Source organism: Strix uralensis, chromosome 2 (genome assembly GCF_047716275.1).
Source record: "Strix uralensis isolate ZFMK-TIS-50842 chromosome 2, bStrUra1, whole genome shotgun sequence".
Taxonomy (NCBI): domain Eukaryota; kingdom Metazoa; phylum Chordata; class Aves; order Strigiformes; family Strigidae; genus Strix; species Strix uralensis.
Window position 1 is genome coordinate 11,480,354 of NC_133973.1, and position 20,219 is coordinate 11,500,572.

The following is a 20,219-nucleotide window of genomic DNA, read 5'->3' on the forward strand; positions in this document are numbered from 1 at the left end:
TGACAGCTGGGAAAAGAATGGTAATAATCACATTCAGCAACTTCTGGAGATAATTTTAATATCAAATGTATTGGCATTCTCATAGCACATGTCTAACAATTCTACAAAGGCAATCCTTTAACCTTATAAAACCAATTTAGAAAAGTTTATACATAACTTTTGCTTTTAAATATCTATAAACTAATCTAAAAAAAAGAACAAATTACTTTATGATAAAAACTATCTTTACCATAAGAAAAAGACCAAGCTATTTTTCATAAGGGAACACTGAAAATATTCATCACTTAAAAAGGTGTAGAGAAAGGGCACATATTTCCACATTTTATCTTTCATCTGTCTTACAATAAATACAGAGAATATCCCTGTAAGTAATGCTGATGATGTGATTTAGGTGAAGAAAGCCACAAAATCTCTGGGATGAGGGGGACAGATGGCGAGGGGGTAGTGACAAACTACAGAATTAAAGTAGCAACAAAAGAGAAAAAAAACATACAGTAATTGTACTAGGCTGCTCACAGCTATACAGAAGGTAACTGTGTTACAGCGAATTATTTTGTTTTAAAATTGCCTCCCTTCTCCAGAAAGAATGCTTCCTGGTTTGAGAAACAATGGTGGGTTCTTTTTTTTTTTTTAATGACTGTACAGAACCTGAAGTAATAACTGGACTTTCCAAATGCTAGGTTTCAGAGTTGTCCTGAGGGAAGGGGCCCTGAGAATTCTGCAATGACATTAAAATGTTCGCATCTTTAGGTTGCCCTAAGTTTTTATTTAAACTCTCTAGCCTAGTTCCAGCTTTAAAGGCTCTGGTTTTGTAGATATGTTTATGACACAGGTGGTTTTGGTGGTTATCTGACACATGGTCCCTTCTGAAGGGTGGGATGACACTTAAGTTTACTTATGGTGGGGACCAGGAGAAAGCATCCTCTTAAAACAGTCACCTTCTATTGTGCAGCAAGTACAGAAAAAAAGTCTGCACATGTTAAAATGTTATTAAAGTTTTATGTGATCACTGTTTGAGGAAAAACTACATAAATACATACTAAGACAACGATAGACTTGTGCTTGTTTATCAAATCAAGTCTGAGTTCATACACTCAAATTCAGGCATCTTTACTCAATTCTCCTAAGCAAAGTATAAATCCTGTTTGTCTTATATGCAAATTACATATCTTAAAGACATATTATATATAACATAATGACCTTTTTGAATTAAAATGGCCTTATTTTTCAGTAAAACACCTCAAACTTTTGAGGTTGTTGAGACACAACCTGCTTGCTTTTCTAATGCAAGTGATGCCGTAAGATTCACAGGAATAACTCCCAAAAATAAGGCAAATAGGATTCAAAATCTACTGTCTACATGTATTGTATTGGCATGTACTTTGACAGCAAGATTTCTTCTAAAATCTGGTAAGAAAAAAAAAAATCATAGAAAATACTTTAAAAATATCCACTCTTGACTTTAAAGGATTTCAATGGTCACTCTCAAGCAAATGTCTTCCACTCGTGGAAATAAATTTTATGATGAAAATGCTAGGGAGGGGAAAAAAATTAAAGAAATCAAAACTCAGTAGCCTCAAAACTTGGCAGAATTTTCTGACACATGCAGACTACTTCTGTATATAATCAGAAACAAAACAAAAAATACATCTCTAAAGAGAGTCAATATTAGATCTTAAATTAAAACAATACATAGTATTCATTCTATCTGTATGAGCTGCAAAATCAAGAGACATAGTATAGGGTCAAAATCCTGTTTCAGGCATGACTCCTACGTGATCATCTGTGTTTATGTAGAATTGTAAAGAACAGGATCCAAATATTTTTATATCCCTGTGGCACATACCTGTACGCAGCTTTCATATTCCAAGTAAAGAATCCATTAGCGATCCATATGTATTAACTTTAACTTACATATTTACACTTTATCTACAACCTTCTCCTTTCCTCCCCACAACTGCATTCTATGACTACACAACCCAAATGAAAAAAAAATTCTTTGAATAAATACAAACTGAACAAACAAAATACTTCTTGTGGGGTTTTTTGTTGGTTGTTTTTTGGTGTTTTTTTTTTCTTCCTTGCAAGGCAGAAAGAGCCCAAATGCTGCTAGGCAGAGTTCCAGTTACTTTATACAGCAGTGTTCTTTGCCAGGTCTCATTTATTAGATCTATTAGCTGCTGCTGCCACTATGCTGTTGAAAGTGCAGTTGCAAGATCAGGTCTCGAATTTCTTCTCTTTTGGTTCTGATCACCTGACGAGGGAACCAATTCTCCAGATGCAGTGGCTGTTCAAAGTTAACTATGGGATTCTGGTAATAGAAAAAAGAACATTGACAACATGAATTTCCTAAAGTAACCTTCAAAAAGAGTTTCAAACCCTTCCATTACTGTTGAGATCAAGGAAGCACAAACAAGTTTCCATGAGACAGTGACAGGCTTCAAAGTCAAATTCCAGTTCTGCTATGGTCATCACGTATATACATACCCACAAGCTACTCATGGTAAACACCAAACAGGTTATCATCACTTCTCTTAAAGATACATCAGTACAAACACATATTCAAGGCAGATTCCATGAGTTCTGATACAATTAGTCATACTCTTGATATCTACCACGGGACAGACGCACTTTGGTCACAAAACACACAGGTACAGTCACACTACAGGGAAGGATCAAGTATATAGCAGTTAAGCATGCTGAGGTTTTGTTGCTTCAGGCATGTGTGTTTATGTCATGAGCTGGTCAGTCTGATAGAAGACAACGAAAAAGCAAGAACACTGCTAGCAGTTTTAGCAGGACATGAGAAGGGGAGAATTCAGAACAAAAGAAGATAGCAAATTGAAATGGCTGAGAGATGCCGGCAGCTTTGGCAGTAAGACCACATATCCACATCTGATTTGCCAAAGCCAATTTTTTCCCCTTTCCCTCTTCATTCTTTTGCCATGCATATATTTCACCTTCTCCTTCCTTTGAATAAAGCAGTATATAATAAATTGAAAAAGCAAAGTGAAAAACACATCATGATTTGTGGTCTGTGAGCCCTGGTATGTTCAGGACAAATTACAACCACCATGTGCTGGCCTTGCTTCTACAAGCAGAACATGACCCCAGTGTTAAGAGAATGGGCAGTTCAACAACATTGGTAAAGAATTTCATTTTCCACCTACACAAGAGCGCAACCCGTCTACCACAGAATCACAGAATGTTTGACAACTGAAGGAACTTCTGGAGGTCATCTGGTCCAACCCCCCTGCTCAAGTAGGGCCACCTAGAGCCAGTTGCCGGGACCACGTCCAGACAGCTTTTGAACATCTCCAAGGAGGGACACTCCACAAACTCTCTGGCCAAACTGTACTAGCATTTGGCCACCCTCACAGTAGTAAAAAAAAAAAAAAAAAGGCATTTCCTTATGTTCAGAGGGAACCTCCTGTGTTTTGGTTTGCACCTACTGCCTCTTGTCCTGTCACTGGGCACCTCTGAAAAGAGAGGGCTCTGTCCATTTTGCACCCTCCCTTTAGGTATTTGTACACATTGATAGGATCCCCACCGAGCGAAGCTTCCTCAGTCTGAGCTTTCTCAAACTTTCCTCACAGGAGAGATGCTCCAGTACCTTAATCATCCTTGTGACACTGCTGGACTTGCTCCAACAGCGCCAACTCTCTCTCGTACTGAGGAGACCAGAATTGAACACAGTACTGAGGAGAGGGGAAGGGGAAGGATCACCTCCCTCGAACTGCTGGCAACATTCCTCCCAACACAGACCAGCATACCATTAGCCTTCTTCACTGCAAGGACACACTGCTGGCACTTGTTCAACTTGGTGTCCACCAGGACCCTTAGGTCCTTTTCAGCAAAGCTTCTTTCCAGCTGGGTGACACCCAGCATATACTGGTGCCTGAAGTTGTTACTCCCTGGGCGTAGGACTCTACACTTCTTATTGGAGTTCAGGAGGTTCCTGTCAGCCCGTTCTCCAGTGTCTTGAGGTCCCTCTGGATGGCAGCACGACCCTCTGGTATCAACCACTCCTCCCATTTTTGTGTCATCTGTGAACTTGCTGAGGGTGCACTCTGCCCCAACACCGAGATCATTAATGAAGATGTTAAACAGAACTGGAGCCAGTATTGAATCCTGGGGTACGCTGCTAGTTACTGGCTGCCAACTAGACTACTTGCCTCTGAACCCCGCCTCAGGACCCATCCAGTCAGCCAGTTTTCAATTCAATTCACTGTCTGCTCATCCAGCCCATACTCCACCAGCTTCTCCGTAAGGATCTTACGGGAGACAGTGTCAAAGGCGTTGCTGAAAACCAAGTAGACAATATTCACTGCTCTCCCCTCATCTACCAGGCCAGTCATTTCATCATAGAAGGTTATCAGGTTGGTCAAGCATGACTCCCTCCCGCCTTTGTGAATCCATGCTGACTACTCTCAATCCCCTTCCTGTCCTTCACATGTCTGGGAATGGTTTCCAGGATTAGTTGCTTCATCATGTTCCCAGGGATCAAGTTGAGGCTGACCAGCTTGTCACTCCCCAGGTCCTCCTTCCCGCCTTTTCTAAAGATAGGCATGAGACTTGCTTTCCTCCAGTCCTCTCCCGATTGCCACGACCGCTCAAAGATCATCAAGAGTGGTCTCACAATGATATCAGCCAGCTCCCTCAACACTCATGGGAGCATCTCACTAGGGCCCACAGATTTATGAATGTCCAGTTTTAAGCATTCTGTAGCCTGATCCTCTTCCAGCAGGGGTATGTCTTCCTTGCTTTTCCTTTTCCCTCTTCCTTCCTTTTCTCCTGTCTCTGGGGCCCAGGACTCCTGAAAGCCAATCTTGTCAGTAAAGATTGAGATGAAGAAGGCATTCAGAAGCTCAGCCTTTTCCATGTCTCTGTCATCAGGGCCCCAGAGCATTCAGCAATCAGTCCACATCTTCCCTAGTCTTCCTTTTGCTGCTTACAAAATTATAGAAGCCTTCCTTGTTGCCTTTGACATCCCTCACCAGATTAAACTCCAGTTGGGTTTGGCCTTCCAAATGATGTTTCTGTATGCTTGGACAGTGTCTCTATATTCCTCCTAGGTTACTTGTCCCTGCTTCTGTCTTCTGTATACTTCCTTTCATGTCTGAGTTTTGCCAGGAGCTGCTCCTCTATCCATGCAGGCCTCCTGGCATCTTTGCCTTACTTCCTGCTTGCTTGGATGAACTGTTCTTTAGCTTGGAGGTGGTGTTCCTTGAATATCAACCAGGCTTCTTGGACCCCTCCTTCCACCAGGGCCTCATCCCATGGAACTCTTCCAAGAAGATCCCTGAAGAGGCCAAAATCCAGGCTTGTGATCTTGCTTTTTGCCCTGCTCCTCCCTTTCATGATCCTGAACTCTACAATCTTATGGTCACTGCAGCCAAGGCTGCCTTTGACCTTTACACCCCCAACCAGACCTTCCTTGCTTGTGAGTATGCGGTCTAGCAGAACACCTTTCCTCACTGGCTCCTCCATCACTTGGGTCAGGAAGCTGTCATCAATGCTCTCCAGGAACGTCCTGATTGCTTATGTCCTTCTGTGTTGTCCCTCCAGCAGATGTCAGGGCGGTTACACTCCCCCACAGGGACCAGGGTAGGTGAACATGAGGCTGCTTGTAGCTGTCTGTAGAAGGCCTCTTGTTCTTCCTGATCAGATAGCCAACAGCAGATGCCCACTACTACGTCACTTGTGTTAGTCTGTTCTTTAACCACTGCCCATACACTCTCAGTTGGCTCCTCATCGAGCCCTAGACAGAGCCCCATGCATTCCAGATGCTCTCTCACATCAAGGGCAACTCTACCTTGTCGTCTGCCCAGCCTGTCCTTTCTAAAGACCCTGTATCCATCCATCACAGCACTCCGGTCATGCGAGCTATCCCACCACGTTCCTGGGATCTCAACAAGATCATAGCCCTGCAACAGCACACAGATTCCTCACATTTATTCCCCATACTATGTGCATTAGTGTACCCTTTAGAATGGCAATCTGTTCTACTACAGAAGAAAAATCTGTCCACTGCCTAAGGCCCCAAGACTTTCCATGCACAGGACTCTCAGAGAGAACATGGACAGCACGTATAAGCATCAAACAAGCAGAGACATTCAAAGGACAGAGCAATAGGCCACTGCACTGATCAGGAGTAGGAAGAGTTGGGACACCCTAGAAGACAGTGCCCGAGGCCCAGCATTTGCAAGTGTTTAAACATATGTGCTGAACAGGAAAGAGAGGCTCCCTTAGCTCTGGGCATTTCCTGTCAAGGATTTCCCCTCCCTCTCTCTGCAGAAGCTGCTGCCTGCAGAGCCCCTGAAAGACCAATGCACAGGCTGACCAAAGTTTTAGAGGCTACAAGAAGAGACACGCAGAAAAGATGCCTCTGTAACATCTGAGGACAGAAATGTGTAAACTAAGTACATCTGAATAGTTAGAGATATTGAATGTGTCAATATAAAAGCAACATTAAATTACAAGGTCAGAAATGTCTGCGAACAAACACAGATGAGAGACTGTCTGTGCTCCAGATACAAAGACCCCTGACACTACTTGAAGAATGGGTTTTATCTCCTCTTTTTCAAATGGCTTTGACACTTTTGAGGCTGAATATCACAGGCTTTTGTGTCTGGCTATTTCCCTCAGAAACAGTTTTTTGGGGTTTAAGGTGATTTTGGGGAAAGGGGAAGGTAGTTCCCATTTGTACCTGGAAGAAGCTTTCCACATATTGCAGCAAATAGACCCCACAATCACTACTGTTATCTTGTTTAGGCACTCTGGGACACAGGTCAGTCATTGTTGATTTATTGAATTCTCGATGAGTTTTTCGTTTAGCTTCCCATTCCACTTCAAGGTACCTACAAAAGAAAGCAAATAAATTAGATACTTGAGAAATAACTCCCAAGCTCAATGCATTTTGGGATACTACTAAACATAGTTCTGGAGCTGGCCAAAAAGCTAAAATAGCTTTAACCAATTTCTTTCACATGATCTGTTAAACAACACAATTTCCACTGCCCAATATTCTATCACGCTCAGAGGCATCTCTACCACATGATATGCAATATACAAAGCAGAAAGATGCATGATGTTATTTAAAAAGTTATTTGTGCTGAGTTTCTTCAAGCTATTAGGATACCAGGACATTTTCAAACCTTAACCAAAGGAAGCACTCAAGTAATCTTTCCTGGCTATCACACAGATTTTTCCTGCCTTTATCCTAAGAGGCCAGCAGTGTTTTTTTAACCTAAAACTTAGAATTCACCTTACAAACAACTTCAGTTACAACTCCACCAATATAACCCTTGCAACCTACTAGTGTAGAAGTATATAAAGACTTATTAAAAACCTTAAGGGATCACTTCTTTAATGGTTATGACTTACTTGTTATCAGGCTTTTCTATTGTTCTTGTGCTTCAGTAGCTACTCACTGACCCCACATTCTGGGCTGGCCACTGATTTTGAAGATGGGATTGAAAGTATAAGGGTCTGACTTTCAAAGGCAACAGTTACCTATACTTTTCTGCTGACTTTAGTCAGAGTTGCGAAGGCTCAGAGCTTGTGAAAATCAAACACAGGGTCTGACAATGTATATAATTTTTATTCCCTAAAGTCACACCTTGCGTTTGATTTCTAAAAGCCCCAAGTCCTTTCAATTCTGAGAATAAAAATGGATATAAACCACCCAACAGCTTTTGAGAAAAACGGCAACTGTGAAAAGAAGGCAAACATGAGGCAATTCAAAGATGAAGACGGTTCAATGAGGCACCTTCCCTAGAAACTGCAAGAATCTATGACTTTATAATTAATTTGTTCGAGCCTGACCACTGCCCAAAACACAACAAAAATGAACCCAAGGAAAGAAGGGGTCATGGAACCCCTGCACTGGTTTCCTTAAACTTCTGCTTTCAGGGTGTAACTGCAAATTGAAGGAATAAGAGGTGGGCTTCCCAAACTTCCCTGATCTCACAATTCCATAGATCACCTCTTTTTTTTCTGACTTTCATGACATCTCTCTGAACTCCAAGAAACGAGCCTCTCTGGAATTTCAACCCCCACAGTAGCTCAAAGCATAGAGTACTATACATCCTATAGAGATTTAAAAAATAAATAAAAATTGCTATTTCATTCTTCCTCCCAAGACACACATGGTGAGGAGGCCTTTCTACCTAGGGAAGAGATGGTTTCACAAAAGTTTCAAATTCTCATCTAACCCTCACATAGTATTTTGAAGAATTTACTTTTACAAGGTACTATTTGGTTTACAGATTTCTGTTCCTTTCAGTGAAGTACAAGGTATATAAAGACTTGTTAAAAACCTTAAGGGATCACTTCTTTAATGATTATGACTTATTTGTTATCAGGTTTTTCCATTGTTCTTGTGCTTCAGTAGCAACTCACTGAACTGGCCACAGATTTTGAAGATGGGATTGAAAGCATAAGGGTCTGATTTTTACAACACAGAACAATACAACAGAGATCAAAAAGAACAATTCTGTTTAGCTTCAAATATTTAATATTAGCAATAAAAAGTTGGTGATAGATGTTAAAGTCATTGGGAATGTGTAAAAATAGTGACAGTTTGAAGATGTTCTTCCAACACTAACATACTTACCACACAGAAGACTGAATATATTTTTACTCTAACTTTTCAAAATAATACCATTCTAATATAACTATACTGACACATCAAGCTTTTAGACAGCTTCAGTCTAGTTTCTACTTTTTTGCACACAGATAGGAGAGGATTTACCACTGTAATTCTGTAAGCTCCACCAAAAAAAAAAATTAAGATCAGCCCTTTGGAAAGTTAAACATTTAAATTTCAAGCTATTAAGAATCTGGTTTTGTACCCTTAAAAACACCCTCCATTACTGAATTGGAGGGGATAAAAAAACCAAAACACCCTCTAATTAACTTTTTTCCAGTTTCAAAAAGACCATCCACTTTACAATTTATGCAATACATGTGGGCTGCAGAACAAAGACAGTCTTTTCACACAAGCCTCTGTATTGCTACTGCAATTTTCTTCGTCGTGACTCTTTATGGGTTTTCCTTTAGTATTAGAAACATACACCTTTATAGAGAAAAGTATTTTGAACACAGAAATATGACCAGCAGAATCTCTTGCTAATAAACAGAAACTGTAGTTACTTACTCTCTTAAAACCTGAACTGTTTTCTGCACGGAACCAGCTTTCAAAGAATCTAAGATGAGTATACAAGGCCTGTACACAACAAAAACAAACAAATTATTGTAGTCTTTCATTACCAACACTACTGAAGCTAATTTTTGTTTGATTACAGCTTAACAAGAGCATCAATATCTGAACAAACATGGAAAAAATGGACAAGTCCCTACAGCTGTGGCTTTATAACAAATAACTGAATTACTGCAGAATTTCTTAATATAATGACATAATATTAGTATGAAAACAGAAACATACCTTTTACAAATCTGCCTTTTGGAATTACTTAGGGAAATCTGCGAGAAGAGAAAATAAAAGTAACCTTAAAAAAACCCTAAAGCAATTATGAACTCAAATGTCTTCACAGATTTAAAGGTAAAGCCAGAGGCGCTCCCATTTCAGAAAGGGAGAAACAGACAAATATTTTTTTGAAAACATGAAAGCACAGCATAGACAACATAGGTTGGCAAAGGAGGACTTTAGGCTAATTCAAAGTGCCTTGCACATGCTGCAGGCTACACAAACATCAACAGCTGCTGCAACAAAGATGATGCAAAATCACTTGGTCAAGTCTCAGAGCCTTCAGACAGAGTAATACGTGTTCCCTCTGTCAGTACAAAAAGGCACTTACTTTAGAAAGACATGAATCCAGGACTGAAGCAGAAGCAGCAATTTCACTGCCACCTTCTACAAAAGAACAAATTAACAAGTCTTAAGAAAGTATTTCCTAACTGAAATATTTTCATTTTCAAATTGATCATTATTAGTATATGATACTGAAGTATATTTGCTTCCCTTCTGAATGTTCAAATAGCAGAGTTACTGAGGGCCTTCAATCCTGATAAAATTCCTACTGAAATCCAAGAACTTTCCACTCATGATGGGATTTGAGTCACTGATTTTACATGTCCCCTCCAGTATTTTCCAGAGTTGCAGACAAGAATGCAGTGCAGTCCTTGCCATGCATGGTAATATAAAAACATATTACATCAATCTTGATGTGAAAGGTACTTTTTAAGACATCATATCCCTCCTTCAAGTATTATGACACTATTAAAACTGAACATGGCGTGCCATAATTTTCTTCTAGATTACCTACCTTTTGAGAATAAACTGCTGTTAGCATCCATTTCTTCTTCATCCTTACAGTTGCCAGGAAAGGCCAACACTGAACCAGGTCTAGTGTTCTCACTCTCTGACCAAAGTGAAGACTCTTGAGGCTGGTGATATAATGAGTTCTGATGGGGACAGTCCTCATACATAGCTTCTTCTAACCAAGGAAAACAGACAACTGCAATGTACCAATGAGACCTGCCCAGCAGCGGGGAGAGGGGGGGGAAAAACGTCAAAACTACGTAACATTTGGTTCTGAAAAGGATATGAAAAGTTTTTATAACATCGAGAGCTCACAGACAACTGTTCTGTGGCACATAACCACCATTCCCATGTTTCTTCATGGCATCTCATACTAACCCTCTCATTCATTTTTCACTTTGCATTGTGGCATAACAGCAAAAGTATCAATTCCTTTAAAAACAACCCAAGAAACCCACCACAGAAATATATCAGTGTCTCACCACCCATTCCACGCTGTAAAAAAAAAAAAAAAAATAATTATAAAATAAAATAATCTGTGATGGTGATCCCAGATTTAAATATAGCTGAAGGTATGGCATGCCTCTAGCCTCATCTCTTTCTACAGCTGTTTTGCATACGTAACTCTCAATGACTATTCAGTTTTACTGGAGTTTCCATGTGCAGGTCAGTTATTCAACCAGCCCAAGGCACAGACCATGTAAGTACTACTCCTGATCCATTAATACTATCAGTTGCTGTGATTTCTTTATAGAAATATTACTTAAGTGCACCGAAGTCATCATAATGGCACACAAATTATTTTGAAAAATACATAAAAGCAATTTTCAGTAAACCAAAAAAAGACGCAAAGTTTACTGAAGACAACTAAATAAAAAGTTTAACTTTTGAAGAGACTTCAAAATTACTCATTCCACACCTGTTACTTCCTCAAAATCTAATGTGTTCATTTCCAATGATCCAAGGTTACAGATATCACCACAACATTCAAATGTTTATATCTTTAAATATCAGAAAAGGTGTCTAAAACACATAGACTTACTCCTCATTCACAGGCACAAAGATATAATCTTTACTGAAGATGTTTATATGACGAGTCCACGTTCTTACTCTTCTGTGTCTTCTCTGTGCTGCTCTGCAGAAACCAAATGACAATTGTTGTTTGGATTTGTTCTTTTTAGTTAAAGCAAGGTACAGTGATTAGTACTCCTACATCCTTCCAGTTCCTCAATGGGTTTTTCATTCACTCTTGAAATTTCCCCACAGAGAAAAAATAAATCAGGACATCATTATGCCCAAGTGACTAACGAACCATTTCTGAGCCATCCTAAACTCTTCTGGAAAAAAATCATGCACACATTTGAAAGGATTTCTTGCAGTTTTTTATCCAGTAATTATTATTTACTATACTAAATGCAAAAATATCACCTAAACACCAGCCAGTGTAAAAACAGATCTATAGCAATTTACAAACATCCATGAATTAAACTTCACAATACCACTTTTGAAGACCTGTCTGAACAACTTTATCTTTTGAAGGAAAAAGCTAAATGCCTTGCACAGGGTCATGCAACACAACTGTAGCAAAGCCAGAACTGAGACAGATTCCCTCCAGTCCTGAGCTTTAAATGCTGGAGCGAATTTCATTTCCAGTCCTACAGACAAAACATGAGGACAGAATACTACAAGAATAAGAAAAAATTAAGAAATCTAAATTTAGATTTTCAACTTTCTTAGTTTGCACAATTTGAAATAGAAACCAATGGTTCACAGAACTTTGTTCCAATATGATCTGAAAGCAAAATTAACTCTACTCAGGAGACATCCCTATTACCATTCTGATTCCATCCTGATCTGTGGTCAAGAAACATAACATCAGTGTAGGAGGAACGGGAGAAAAGGAGCGAGGAATGGAAAAACAGGCTACTGTGGAACTCTGCATGGACCAACATTAAGTGATGACTGCAAACTTCCTCTGCTACATGACTCTAAAAGCACTGGGAACTTCAAAAAGGGAAGGCGTGTTTGCAACCTGGGAAAGCACCTATAGAAGGAGCTTTATCAGTCTACTGCCTAAGCAGTGGGAAGAAAGGGAAGCAAAGGGTCTTTAAGGTAAGTAGCTATATCAATTGATATTAACTTCAGTTACAAGAGTACGGAGCCCAATTTTCCACTATCCATTTATCCAAAAAAACCCACAGAAACAAACAAATAAACCCCAAACTACCTGTAATCACCAGGTAAGTATCTAAGCCCAAACACAACACTAGACTTTCGAAAGCTATCTCCTGATCCAGAGCAGCTACAGTCCTTGAAATATGAGGAATTAAGAGTGCCATTCCAGTTCCTCAAGAAGGTTATGGACAGTCCAGCCTTGTAAAAAGGAATCAGATCAAGACACAACAGCATTCTTAACATGGATAATGTTGCCTCCACCTCAGAACATTCAGGGTCAGAAGACAGTAAAATGATGGAAAACATTCTCTCAAGCACAGCTCCTTGAATTTTTGAGACATCTTTGAGAATATTACAGAAGTTGATGTTTTTTTCCCTTTAACATAGCTTTTACCCAGCAGTGACTGTAACACAAACAAGATGGCACACCTCTTTGTGCAGGTGGCCTTGTTTGCCAGCAGAATGAAAAACCTGGGGACTTCATGGATAACAGCAGAAAAATCACTTCAGAGAGAAACAGAAAAAAACTTCAATAAGCTGAATGATAAAAACAGAATAAAAGTTGCTGGCAGATCATCACTGTAAAGTGAAATGGCAAGGCAAGCTCCACTCTCAAACATCAGTGTTGAGAAGGAATAGAAAGTGTGCTAGGGATGGTCCTACCCTTTATACAGTCTTAGCTGGGAACACAAAGTTATACAGGGTTCTAGAGCTGTTAATGATACCTCTTTGTGAAACTCTCCAATTCCAGTGTGCTCATGTATTAAAAAACAAATGTGTAAACTTGGTAAGAAAATTTTCTTACTAAAAATGTGGACAATAATTTATTACCACTATGTAAAATAAAAATGTGGTAAATTGAAAAATATTTTTAGAATGTAATTTCTTAAAATGATGCATGCCTTGCAAAACCTTGAGTTTATATTAAAAAGTTCAAAGTACATAAATAATTGTCTGAAGGTTCAGATAAAGTTGAGGAAAGGTGATAACATTTTCATTCATATTCAGTATGAACCACATGTAGATTTTAGTGAAAAAAAGCAGTATGCTTAAATTGTTATTTACAACATTTAACCACTAAACCTTTGGAGAATATTGATTACTATTTTATGTGCTAATTAGGAGATGATGCAGAACTTCCATGTGGCACCATTATTTCTGGTCATAATCGCATCTAAAATGAACTTACGAAACTTTGAGATCCCCCTCAGAGTTTTTTTCTGTCCTGGTCAGGCACTTATAGAAGAAACTGCTAAAAATGTGTGTACGGTCAGCAAGATGTTTCGGTGCCTTCTCCAACAACAGGTATCTACCAAGGAAAAAATAAGGAAATTAAATTTCTTTTCTAGAAAAAAGTACCATTACTGATAAAAAAGGACAATTATTCTAATGACTTATCGTACTCAGGCTATGCTTAGTATCAGTTGCCTTCACAGCCGCTAATTACGCCAAACTTTTCTCTCTACTCTATTTTCAGTATGCACATGGGTGGACATCATCAGAGTATGTAACAGCCAAGCAACTACTAAGAAAGCAGTTATTTTTTTATCTCAGATTTGTGCTCCAGTATTAATGCTTCTGATTTTATTTTTAGAGTTAAGTTTCTAGCCCTTCAATTAAGACAGGCTTCGAAACGTAACCAAGTACAAACCTATGCAGTGTTATACTCCTGTGTATACAAAAAGCATAGAACAACTTTGTACTATAAATTGTCCACTTTACTTCTACAGGTTATGCATGTGAAAGTTAAGACAAATATTCTACAAGTGCTCATTCTGTATGATTTTACTGTTGATCATTTTACTATAAACATCAGATTGAGTGTTTATTCTTTCTTCCTAGAAGGCCAAAGCTCTCATAATTGCAGGAATACTACACAAGGTGCCTCCAGCTTCACCCGATGACTTGGGCACACAGTCATAAATGATACAGCTTGCAACACAATGAAAACTGAGAATGTGGGAAGTCTAACAAATTTAAAAAGCGGTGGGGTTTCTGCAATGATTGCATTAAATTCCTTTATTCAAATCCTCCTTTCCTGGCAACATGAAGCTACAGCTATTGAGAGGACCATGTAGCATGCTATATATCTAGCTTAGAGCAAAATACAGGGGGCTTTGCTGTAAAACCACATCAAAACACTCTGGTACACATTTCCTTTCCCACTCCTCTAGACAAGAAGTTTTAACTGGCTTCCTAGGTATTCTTGCAGACAACCTTCAAAAGAGCCAGAATTCTGCTTAGGTTTAAGTCAGCACAGGGAAAATAAACCTCATCTTTAGGGAATGGAGGCCCACAATGCCAGTTCTGGAAAACTTGCTTTCACAAGCAACTTTAGCAGGGTGACATGAAGCAGGTAAGCCAAGCACAACTTCCTCAAGAAGTATTAGCTGTGTTCCTTTCTGCAGGAGCTGTGCATCAGAAGAATTCCTGAATTTGCACAGAATAGCAGAGGATGCTCCACTTCATGCAAACTTAGTAAATAAACTACTAGTACAGATCCTCTACTTTGTTCAAATGCCTGCTTAAAACTGCTCAGCACTGTTCTGTGAGGTTGCCAAGAGGCTTTTCTCCCACAGCTATTCTGTCTGGATTATATCACAGCCCTTTAGAGGGACAAGAATGAAATTGAAACAAATGAAACTGCTGAGAAAATACAAGAGCTGTAAAAAGAGTCCAACTTACAAATTCATCATACTGTTACTTCTGAAATTGTTGTATCATATTTAGTGACCGACATTTACAGTAACATTCAAGTCCAGATCAGGTCCCAGAAAGAAGGGTACAATTAAGGCTGTGATTACTTACTTAAGATAGAAATCAATGATGACATCATTGAGAAACTCTCCATATTCTAAGCACTCTAGGTCTTCTCTTGTGACTCCCAGTCCTCCTTTTGCAGGTGGGGGTGGATAAACAATTAAGCTGGAAAACACAAATCATAACAGTGACAAACTGTGTGTTACTTGACATTCTTCTTAGTATGGCTGTTCCACATGTAGAAGATTTTCTAGAAATCCTGTTAAAAGTGGTAGTTCTCAAAACTGTTGACTACCTCAAAAGTCCTTTACCATTTCTTCCTCCAATAGATAAGTGTTATGAAAGAAATATGTACCCCAATGCACACTGAAATTTTGAGAAAAACTTTTGAAAAGGAAATTATTTTTTACCTTCATCTTGGCTTTCTATTTGTGATAAAAGAATTTGACAAATGGCTATATAAAATGGGAAGAAACACTAGGGGACATATTCTCAAATGGTATGAATGAACAGTGATTTTCTAGTCATTGAAACTCCCATAAGGACTTCCACATTTCCAAGCAGGAAGCTGAGTTTACACACCATGCAGCATAGGTACTCTAAATGGTTTTAAACTGCCCAAGTTACCTCTAACACTAGTATTTAAAAAGCTCTAGATTAACAACCACATTACTTAACTGGAACCAACTGCTATACTGTCAATAAAAACAGTGACAGCAAAAGGCAAGAGTTCTTAAGAGCAATTTATTTTGCTAATCTTTGCCATACTAGAAGTATGAGGACTAACAGGCTAGTGCAGACAGAACTGAGACATGTCAGCACTCTCCTAGTATCGTGCTGCATTACATATTTGCGTGTTCATATTTTCTAATGTCTTTTGTTAACCAAGCTCCTGTATTAACTAGTACATTGTATGACAAACTAGAGTGTGACAGAACAGTGAAAGAAAACAGTTTCGATTTTAAAAGAAAGGCTCAGCTCAAGTTAGCAATAGTTTTGCTGTGATACAGACTTAGACGGTCACTCACAGAAGCCATGAGGTCCCTACCCTCCCATTCATGCATCCATGATACGAGCTTGTAGTCACAGTTCAAGTATTCTCTAATTTCTGTGAGATTTTTCTGTCATCCTGTAACACGTCCATTTTGTCTGTTAACTATTAGGATGGAAACAGGAATAACTACATTCATACTTGGTGATATTATTTTAGATTTCTAGAGCATCTTTCACACAACCCTTTCAAATCAACTAGAGAATCATAGTTAAGCCACAGCTTTTATTCCAGCAATTTGTTTATTCAGTTTGTTTTATTTTCACGTTCTTATTTATATGAAATATACTTACTTCTTAACTGCTCCAGCTTCTCTTACTTCTTTCCATTCTTCATTCAGTGCAGAGGACAGAGAGATAGAATAGAAACCACTACTCTGCTTATTTGCAAGGGCATAACTGGGCCTGGCCACTTTTGGTCTCGATTCCTATCAAAAAAAATCCAAACAATAATAATAGTAAAAAGCATCATATAGCTTAATATGTAAAACAGAACACACAAAAGCCAAGCCTGAGGCCCACAGGAGTATCCTGCATCACTGAAGAGGAATCTGGCTGGAGAGCCTAAGTATAAACATCAGTATTTAGGCAAACATGCCACTGCTCAGACAATAAAAAGTTATGTCCCTTTTAAAATGATGACAGGTCTTCATCTGCTTATAACCTCTCTCTAAAACTGTTTAAGCATTATTCAGCCAACTGACACAGAATTGGTTTTGGAGAAGAAATGGGACCTGAAAGGATGGAGACAAGTATCAGACTGTCTTACTAGGAGCTGTGTATGCTTGGAAGGTTTGAAAATCTAGATCTTAATTTGCCTAAAAACGATACGGATTTGAACTGCCTGGCTCAGTTTTTACATTTCCAGTTTCACAACCAGATTGATCTGTTGTCTCTGTGCTTTCCACTGATGGGAACAAACATATGTAATTTCTGAAGTGACAATGATGTGGAGTTGCGTTGAGACATTTACTCCTCAGAGGGAGGTGTATTAACACATTAACTTGCACAGCCCCATCTCCCCAGCAGCCTTAGGAATCATTTACCATTTCAAGCTGTGGAGCCCCCACAAGAATGGTGGGGAACAAGCAAGGTACAGAGCTACTCCTCTGCTGCACCCCTTCTGTCACAAACTGTTCATGAACAAGAAACTGTGAAGAGAATGTCTCAAACAACTCGAGTGGGATGCCCTGTGGGGGAGAAGCAGAGCAAGTTCTGCAGAGGTGGGGTGGTGGGCCATTTCTCTCCGATGCCCAGAGACAGAACTTTCCTAACTGCTCAGGTACAAGCCAGAGAAAATAAGATCCTTCTGGAACAACCTACTGCATATGCGCAAGAAAGATTCTATAAAGGCAACACCCCACGTGTGTCTTTGTCAACCCACCGCCTATGGACCATGCTGGCTACTCTGCAACAACATGGGATCCAAGGGCGGTGATTCTCCTTTTTCCTATCCCCTCCTCCTCTCTTTTCTCTTTCCTCTTTCTGCTCTCTCTCTCTCTCTTACTTATTCATGTGTATAAGTTTTGTAGGAGTTAAATTGGGATTGGTTGTTCATTGACGGGTTATTAGGAAAATAGTCTCATCACCAAAGTGCCTTTATTAGTTCTCCTGATGATTACCAGCTGATTGCTGCCAAATTGCCTCCATTCACTTACTAAAGCGGTCAGTTAATAAAGTCACCAGCACAATTGTTCCTCTGAGTCATTGTGGTGACTCGGCCCGCCCTGCGGCTCTGCCAAGCAGAGACCAGCTCTTTCACCCGCACGCAGGCTCTGGGGAATTCCAAAGATTCACCCCCCTCGTAACCCACTGTGTGGGATGAGACATCTTCACTTCCAGTTCAACTGAAAAATGGATCCATCACTCATTACTTGATTACTGCCAACTTGCTGCCCTGAAGACAACACAAGGGCAGGAAATCCCTGTGGTTCTAGGCATACACAACCATGAATCAAGCTAAAGTTTCAGTATTTGCCACTTACTGATGAGGTCTATACACTATCCCTCCATGGACACAATCTAGTTTACTGCAAATCTTGCCCCACTGTGGGAGAGAAATAACAAACATGACTGGGTTTTTTGAGCTATGGATTAAGAAAGAAGGCTGATCTAAAATTTACTAGAATGTGTGAATGCTAACAGGTGGTGATGAATCAAGTAATAGCTACACACTAACCTGAACTGCAGGCTCATGGGCTTCTAAGGTACCCTCTTTTGGCATACGTTGCTTTAGTAGATCCTTACTGTAACTCATGAAAGAGCTCTCTTCAGGAGAAAGGTCCTTCAACAAGGGTAATGCTTGCTTCAAAGACAAAACCTCAGAGAGATCTGGTGCTCTGTTCTTCTTGCTCACACCAGTAATCAATGCAGTCAGTCTGTCTTCTTTCCATTCTGTGAGTGGTTGGGATAGTTCAAGAAAGACAAATTCACTAGATTTGGCTAGAAAAAGGAGAGAAAGGATAGCATTAACTATTAGGTTATGTGATAAAAACTTTTCTGCACACCCACAACAGAGCATAGAGAGACAATGGCAGGAGGAAGAGACCAAATAACATCCTGCCACGTTCATTAGAGGCCACCAGGCCACCAAAGACCCACCTCCACAAGCCCAGAGGAGCACAGGGGCACAATGGCAGGCAGGAACCCTAATTAAGGGCTGGGAGGAAGGGACACCCCCCCCCCCCACCCCACCTCCCACCCCGGGCCCTTCCCAGGGCTGTCCCAGGAGAGCCTCAGCCCCAGGGTCCAGACCTGAAACCCATCAAGACGAGTCAGTGCCAGAGCACCTTTTGGACTGAGGAGGTAGTGCTGCTGAGGTGTGTGGCACACATGATGGGATGCAGGGGAAGGACATTTTGAGATTGCACAGGACTTATTATGGGGTGTTTAAGGGAAGAACCAAAGGCAGGCAAAGGGAGGCATTTACGTGATTTGCGGGGGAACAGATGTGGGAAAATAGAGGGCTAAGGGCATAAAAAGGACCAGTCATATCTAAATACTTTGCTGGTTAATACACTTGTCTGGCTGTGCCCTGTGCATTCATCAGCACACTCTGTCCTGCCATCTTACTAAATCCCATTCTAAGTCTCTCCTGGATGAAGGACTCTCTATTTGATGTGTGTGTATGGGGGTATGAGCACAGCAACTGGAGCAAGTGCGTGTGTGCAAGCGAGCATGATTGCTAGTGAAGAGCAAGCCAAACTAGGTGAATGGGTGAAGTGCCCTGGGAGCCAGGAGAGTGAGCAGGTCCCTACGGGACAGCTCTGGCTGTGAGACTGCCTGTATATCTCTAAGGATGAGAGCACAGCAGGGTCAGCTACTGGGACCAGGAGAGTCCTGGCCAGCTGTGTGCCTGCGTGCACATGACAGTCTGTACCACCAACCGGCACTGGCCTCAGTGACTTGTATGTCCAGGTGCCAGCAACTGGGGAGACTGGGATCCAGGGTCAGCACCTAGGCAGACTGAGCATCTGAGCCCAGCTGACAGAGGCATTCACCTTGTACATATGTGTGTGTGTATATATATATATATGTATTTTCTCACTAGTAGGTCTCCATCCTGCTCAGCCAGAGAGGGGAGCAGGATGAGGCTGTTGGTGCCATCTGTGTTTGTGTGAGTGCTGTGTGTCTGTGTTATCTGTGGGGCAAACTACGCATATATGTGGTGTATGTGAGTGCTCTGTGTGCTCTACCTATTGGGACTACATCTTCAGCCTTGCTACTGGTTGGACCTGGGGACATGGAGCTGCAGCAGCCTCACCCCTCTCAGGCTGTCAGGCCTGGCACAATATATTTTTCTCTAATATTAACACACTAAGAAGGTAGAGCAAAATCATAGCAACCACTTCCACAATCTGTAAAACCATCACTGATTTGTTTCAACAAGTCTCTACATACATTTCAAAATATTTACATTACTAGATATTTAAAAGGCATAAAACATTCA

At 40.3% G+C, this 20,219-nt stretch overlaps 1 protein-coding gene across 6 annotated transcripts in view; it reads right to left on the reverse strand.

The window, feature by feature from the left end:
• Positions 1-41: 41 nt before the first annotated feature.
• SENP7 (SUMO specific peptidase 7) overlaps positions 42-20,219 on the reverse strand; it is a 49,489-nt gene continuing 29,311 nt past the window's right edge. For all 6 annotated transcript variants that reach the window (XM_074856092.1, XM_074856075.1, XM_074856082.1 and 3 more), the window contains 11 exons: positions 18,450-18,712; positions 16,565-16,698; positions 15,269-15,385; positions 13,650-13,769; positions 11,328-11,420; positions 10,290-10,501; positions 9,822-9,877; positions 9,449-9,486; positions 9,161-9,229; positions 6,710-6,860; positions 42-2,311 (listed from right to left, as the gene is read on the reverse strand). In XM_074856092.1, the coding sequence (XP_074712193.1) occupies positions 2,174-2,311; positions 6,710-6,860; positions 9,161-9,229; positions 9,449-9,486; positions 9,822-9,877; positions 10,290-10,501; positions 11,328-11,420; positions 13,650-13,769; positions 15,269-15,385; positions 16,565-16,698; positions 18,450-18,712 (1,391 nt within the window). In that variant the 3' untranslated portion in view covers positions 42-2,173. The remainder of the gene's footprint in view (positions 2,312-6,709; positions 6,861-9,160; positions 9,230-9,448; positions 9,487-9,821; positions 9,878-10,289; positions 10,502-11,327; positions 11,421-13,649; positions 13,770-15,268; positions 15,386-16,564; positions 16,699-18,449; positions 18,713-20,219) is intronic.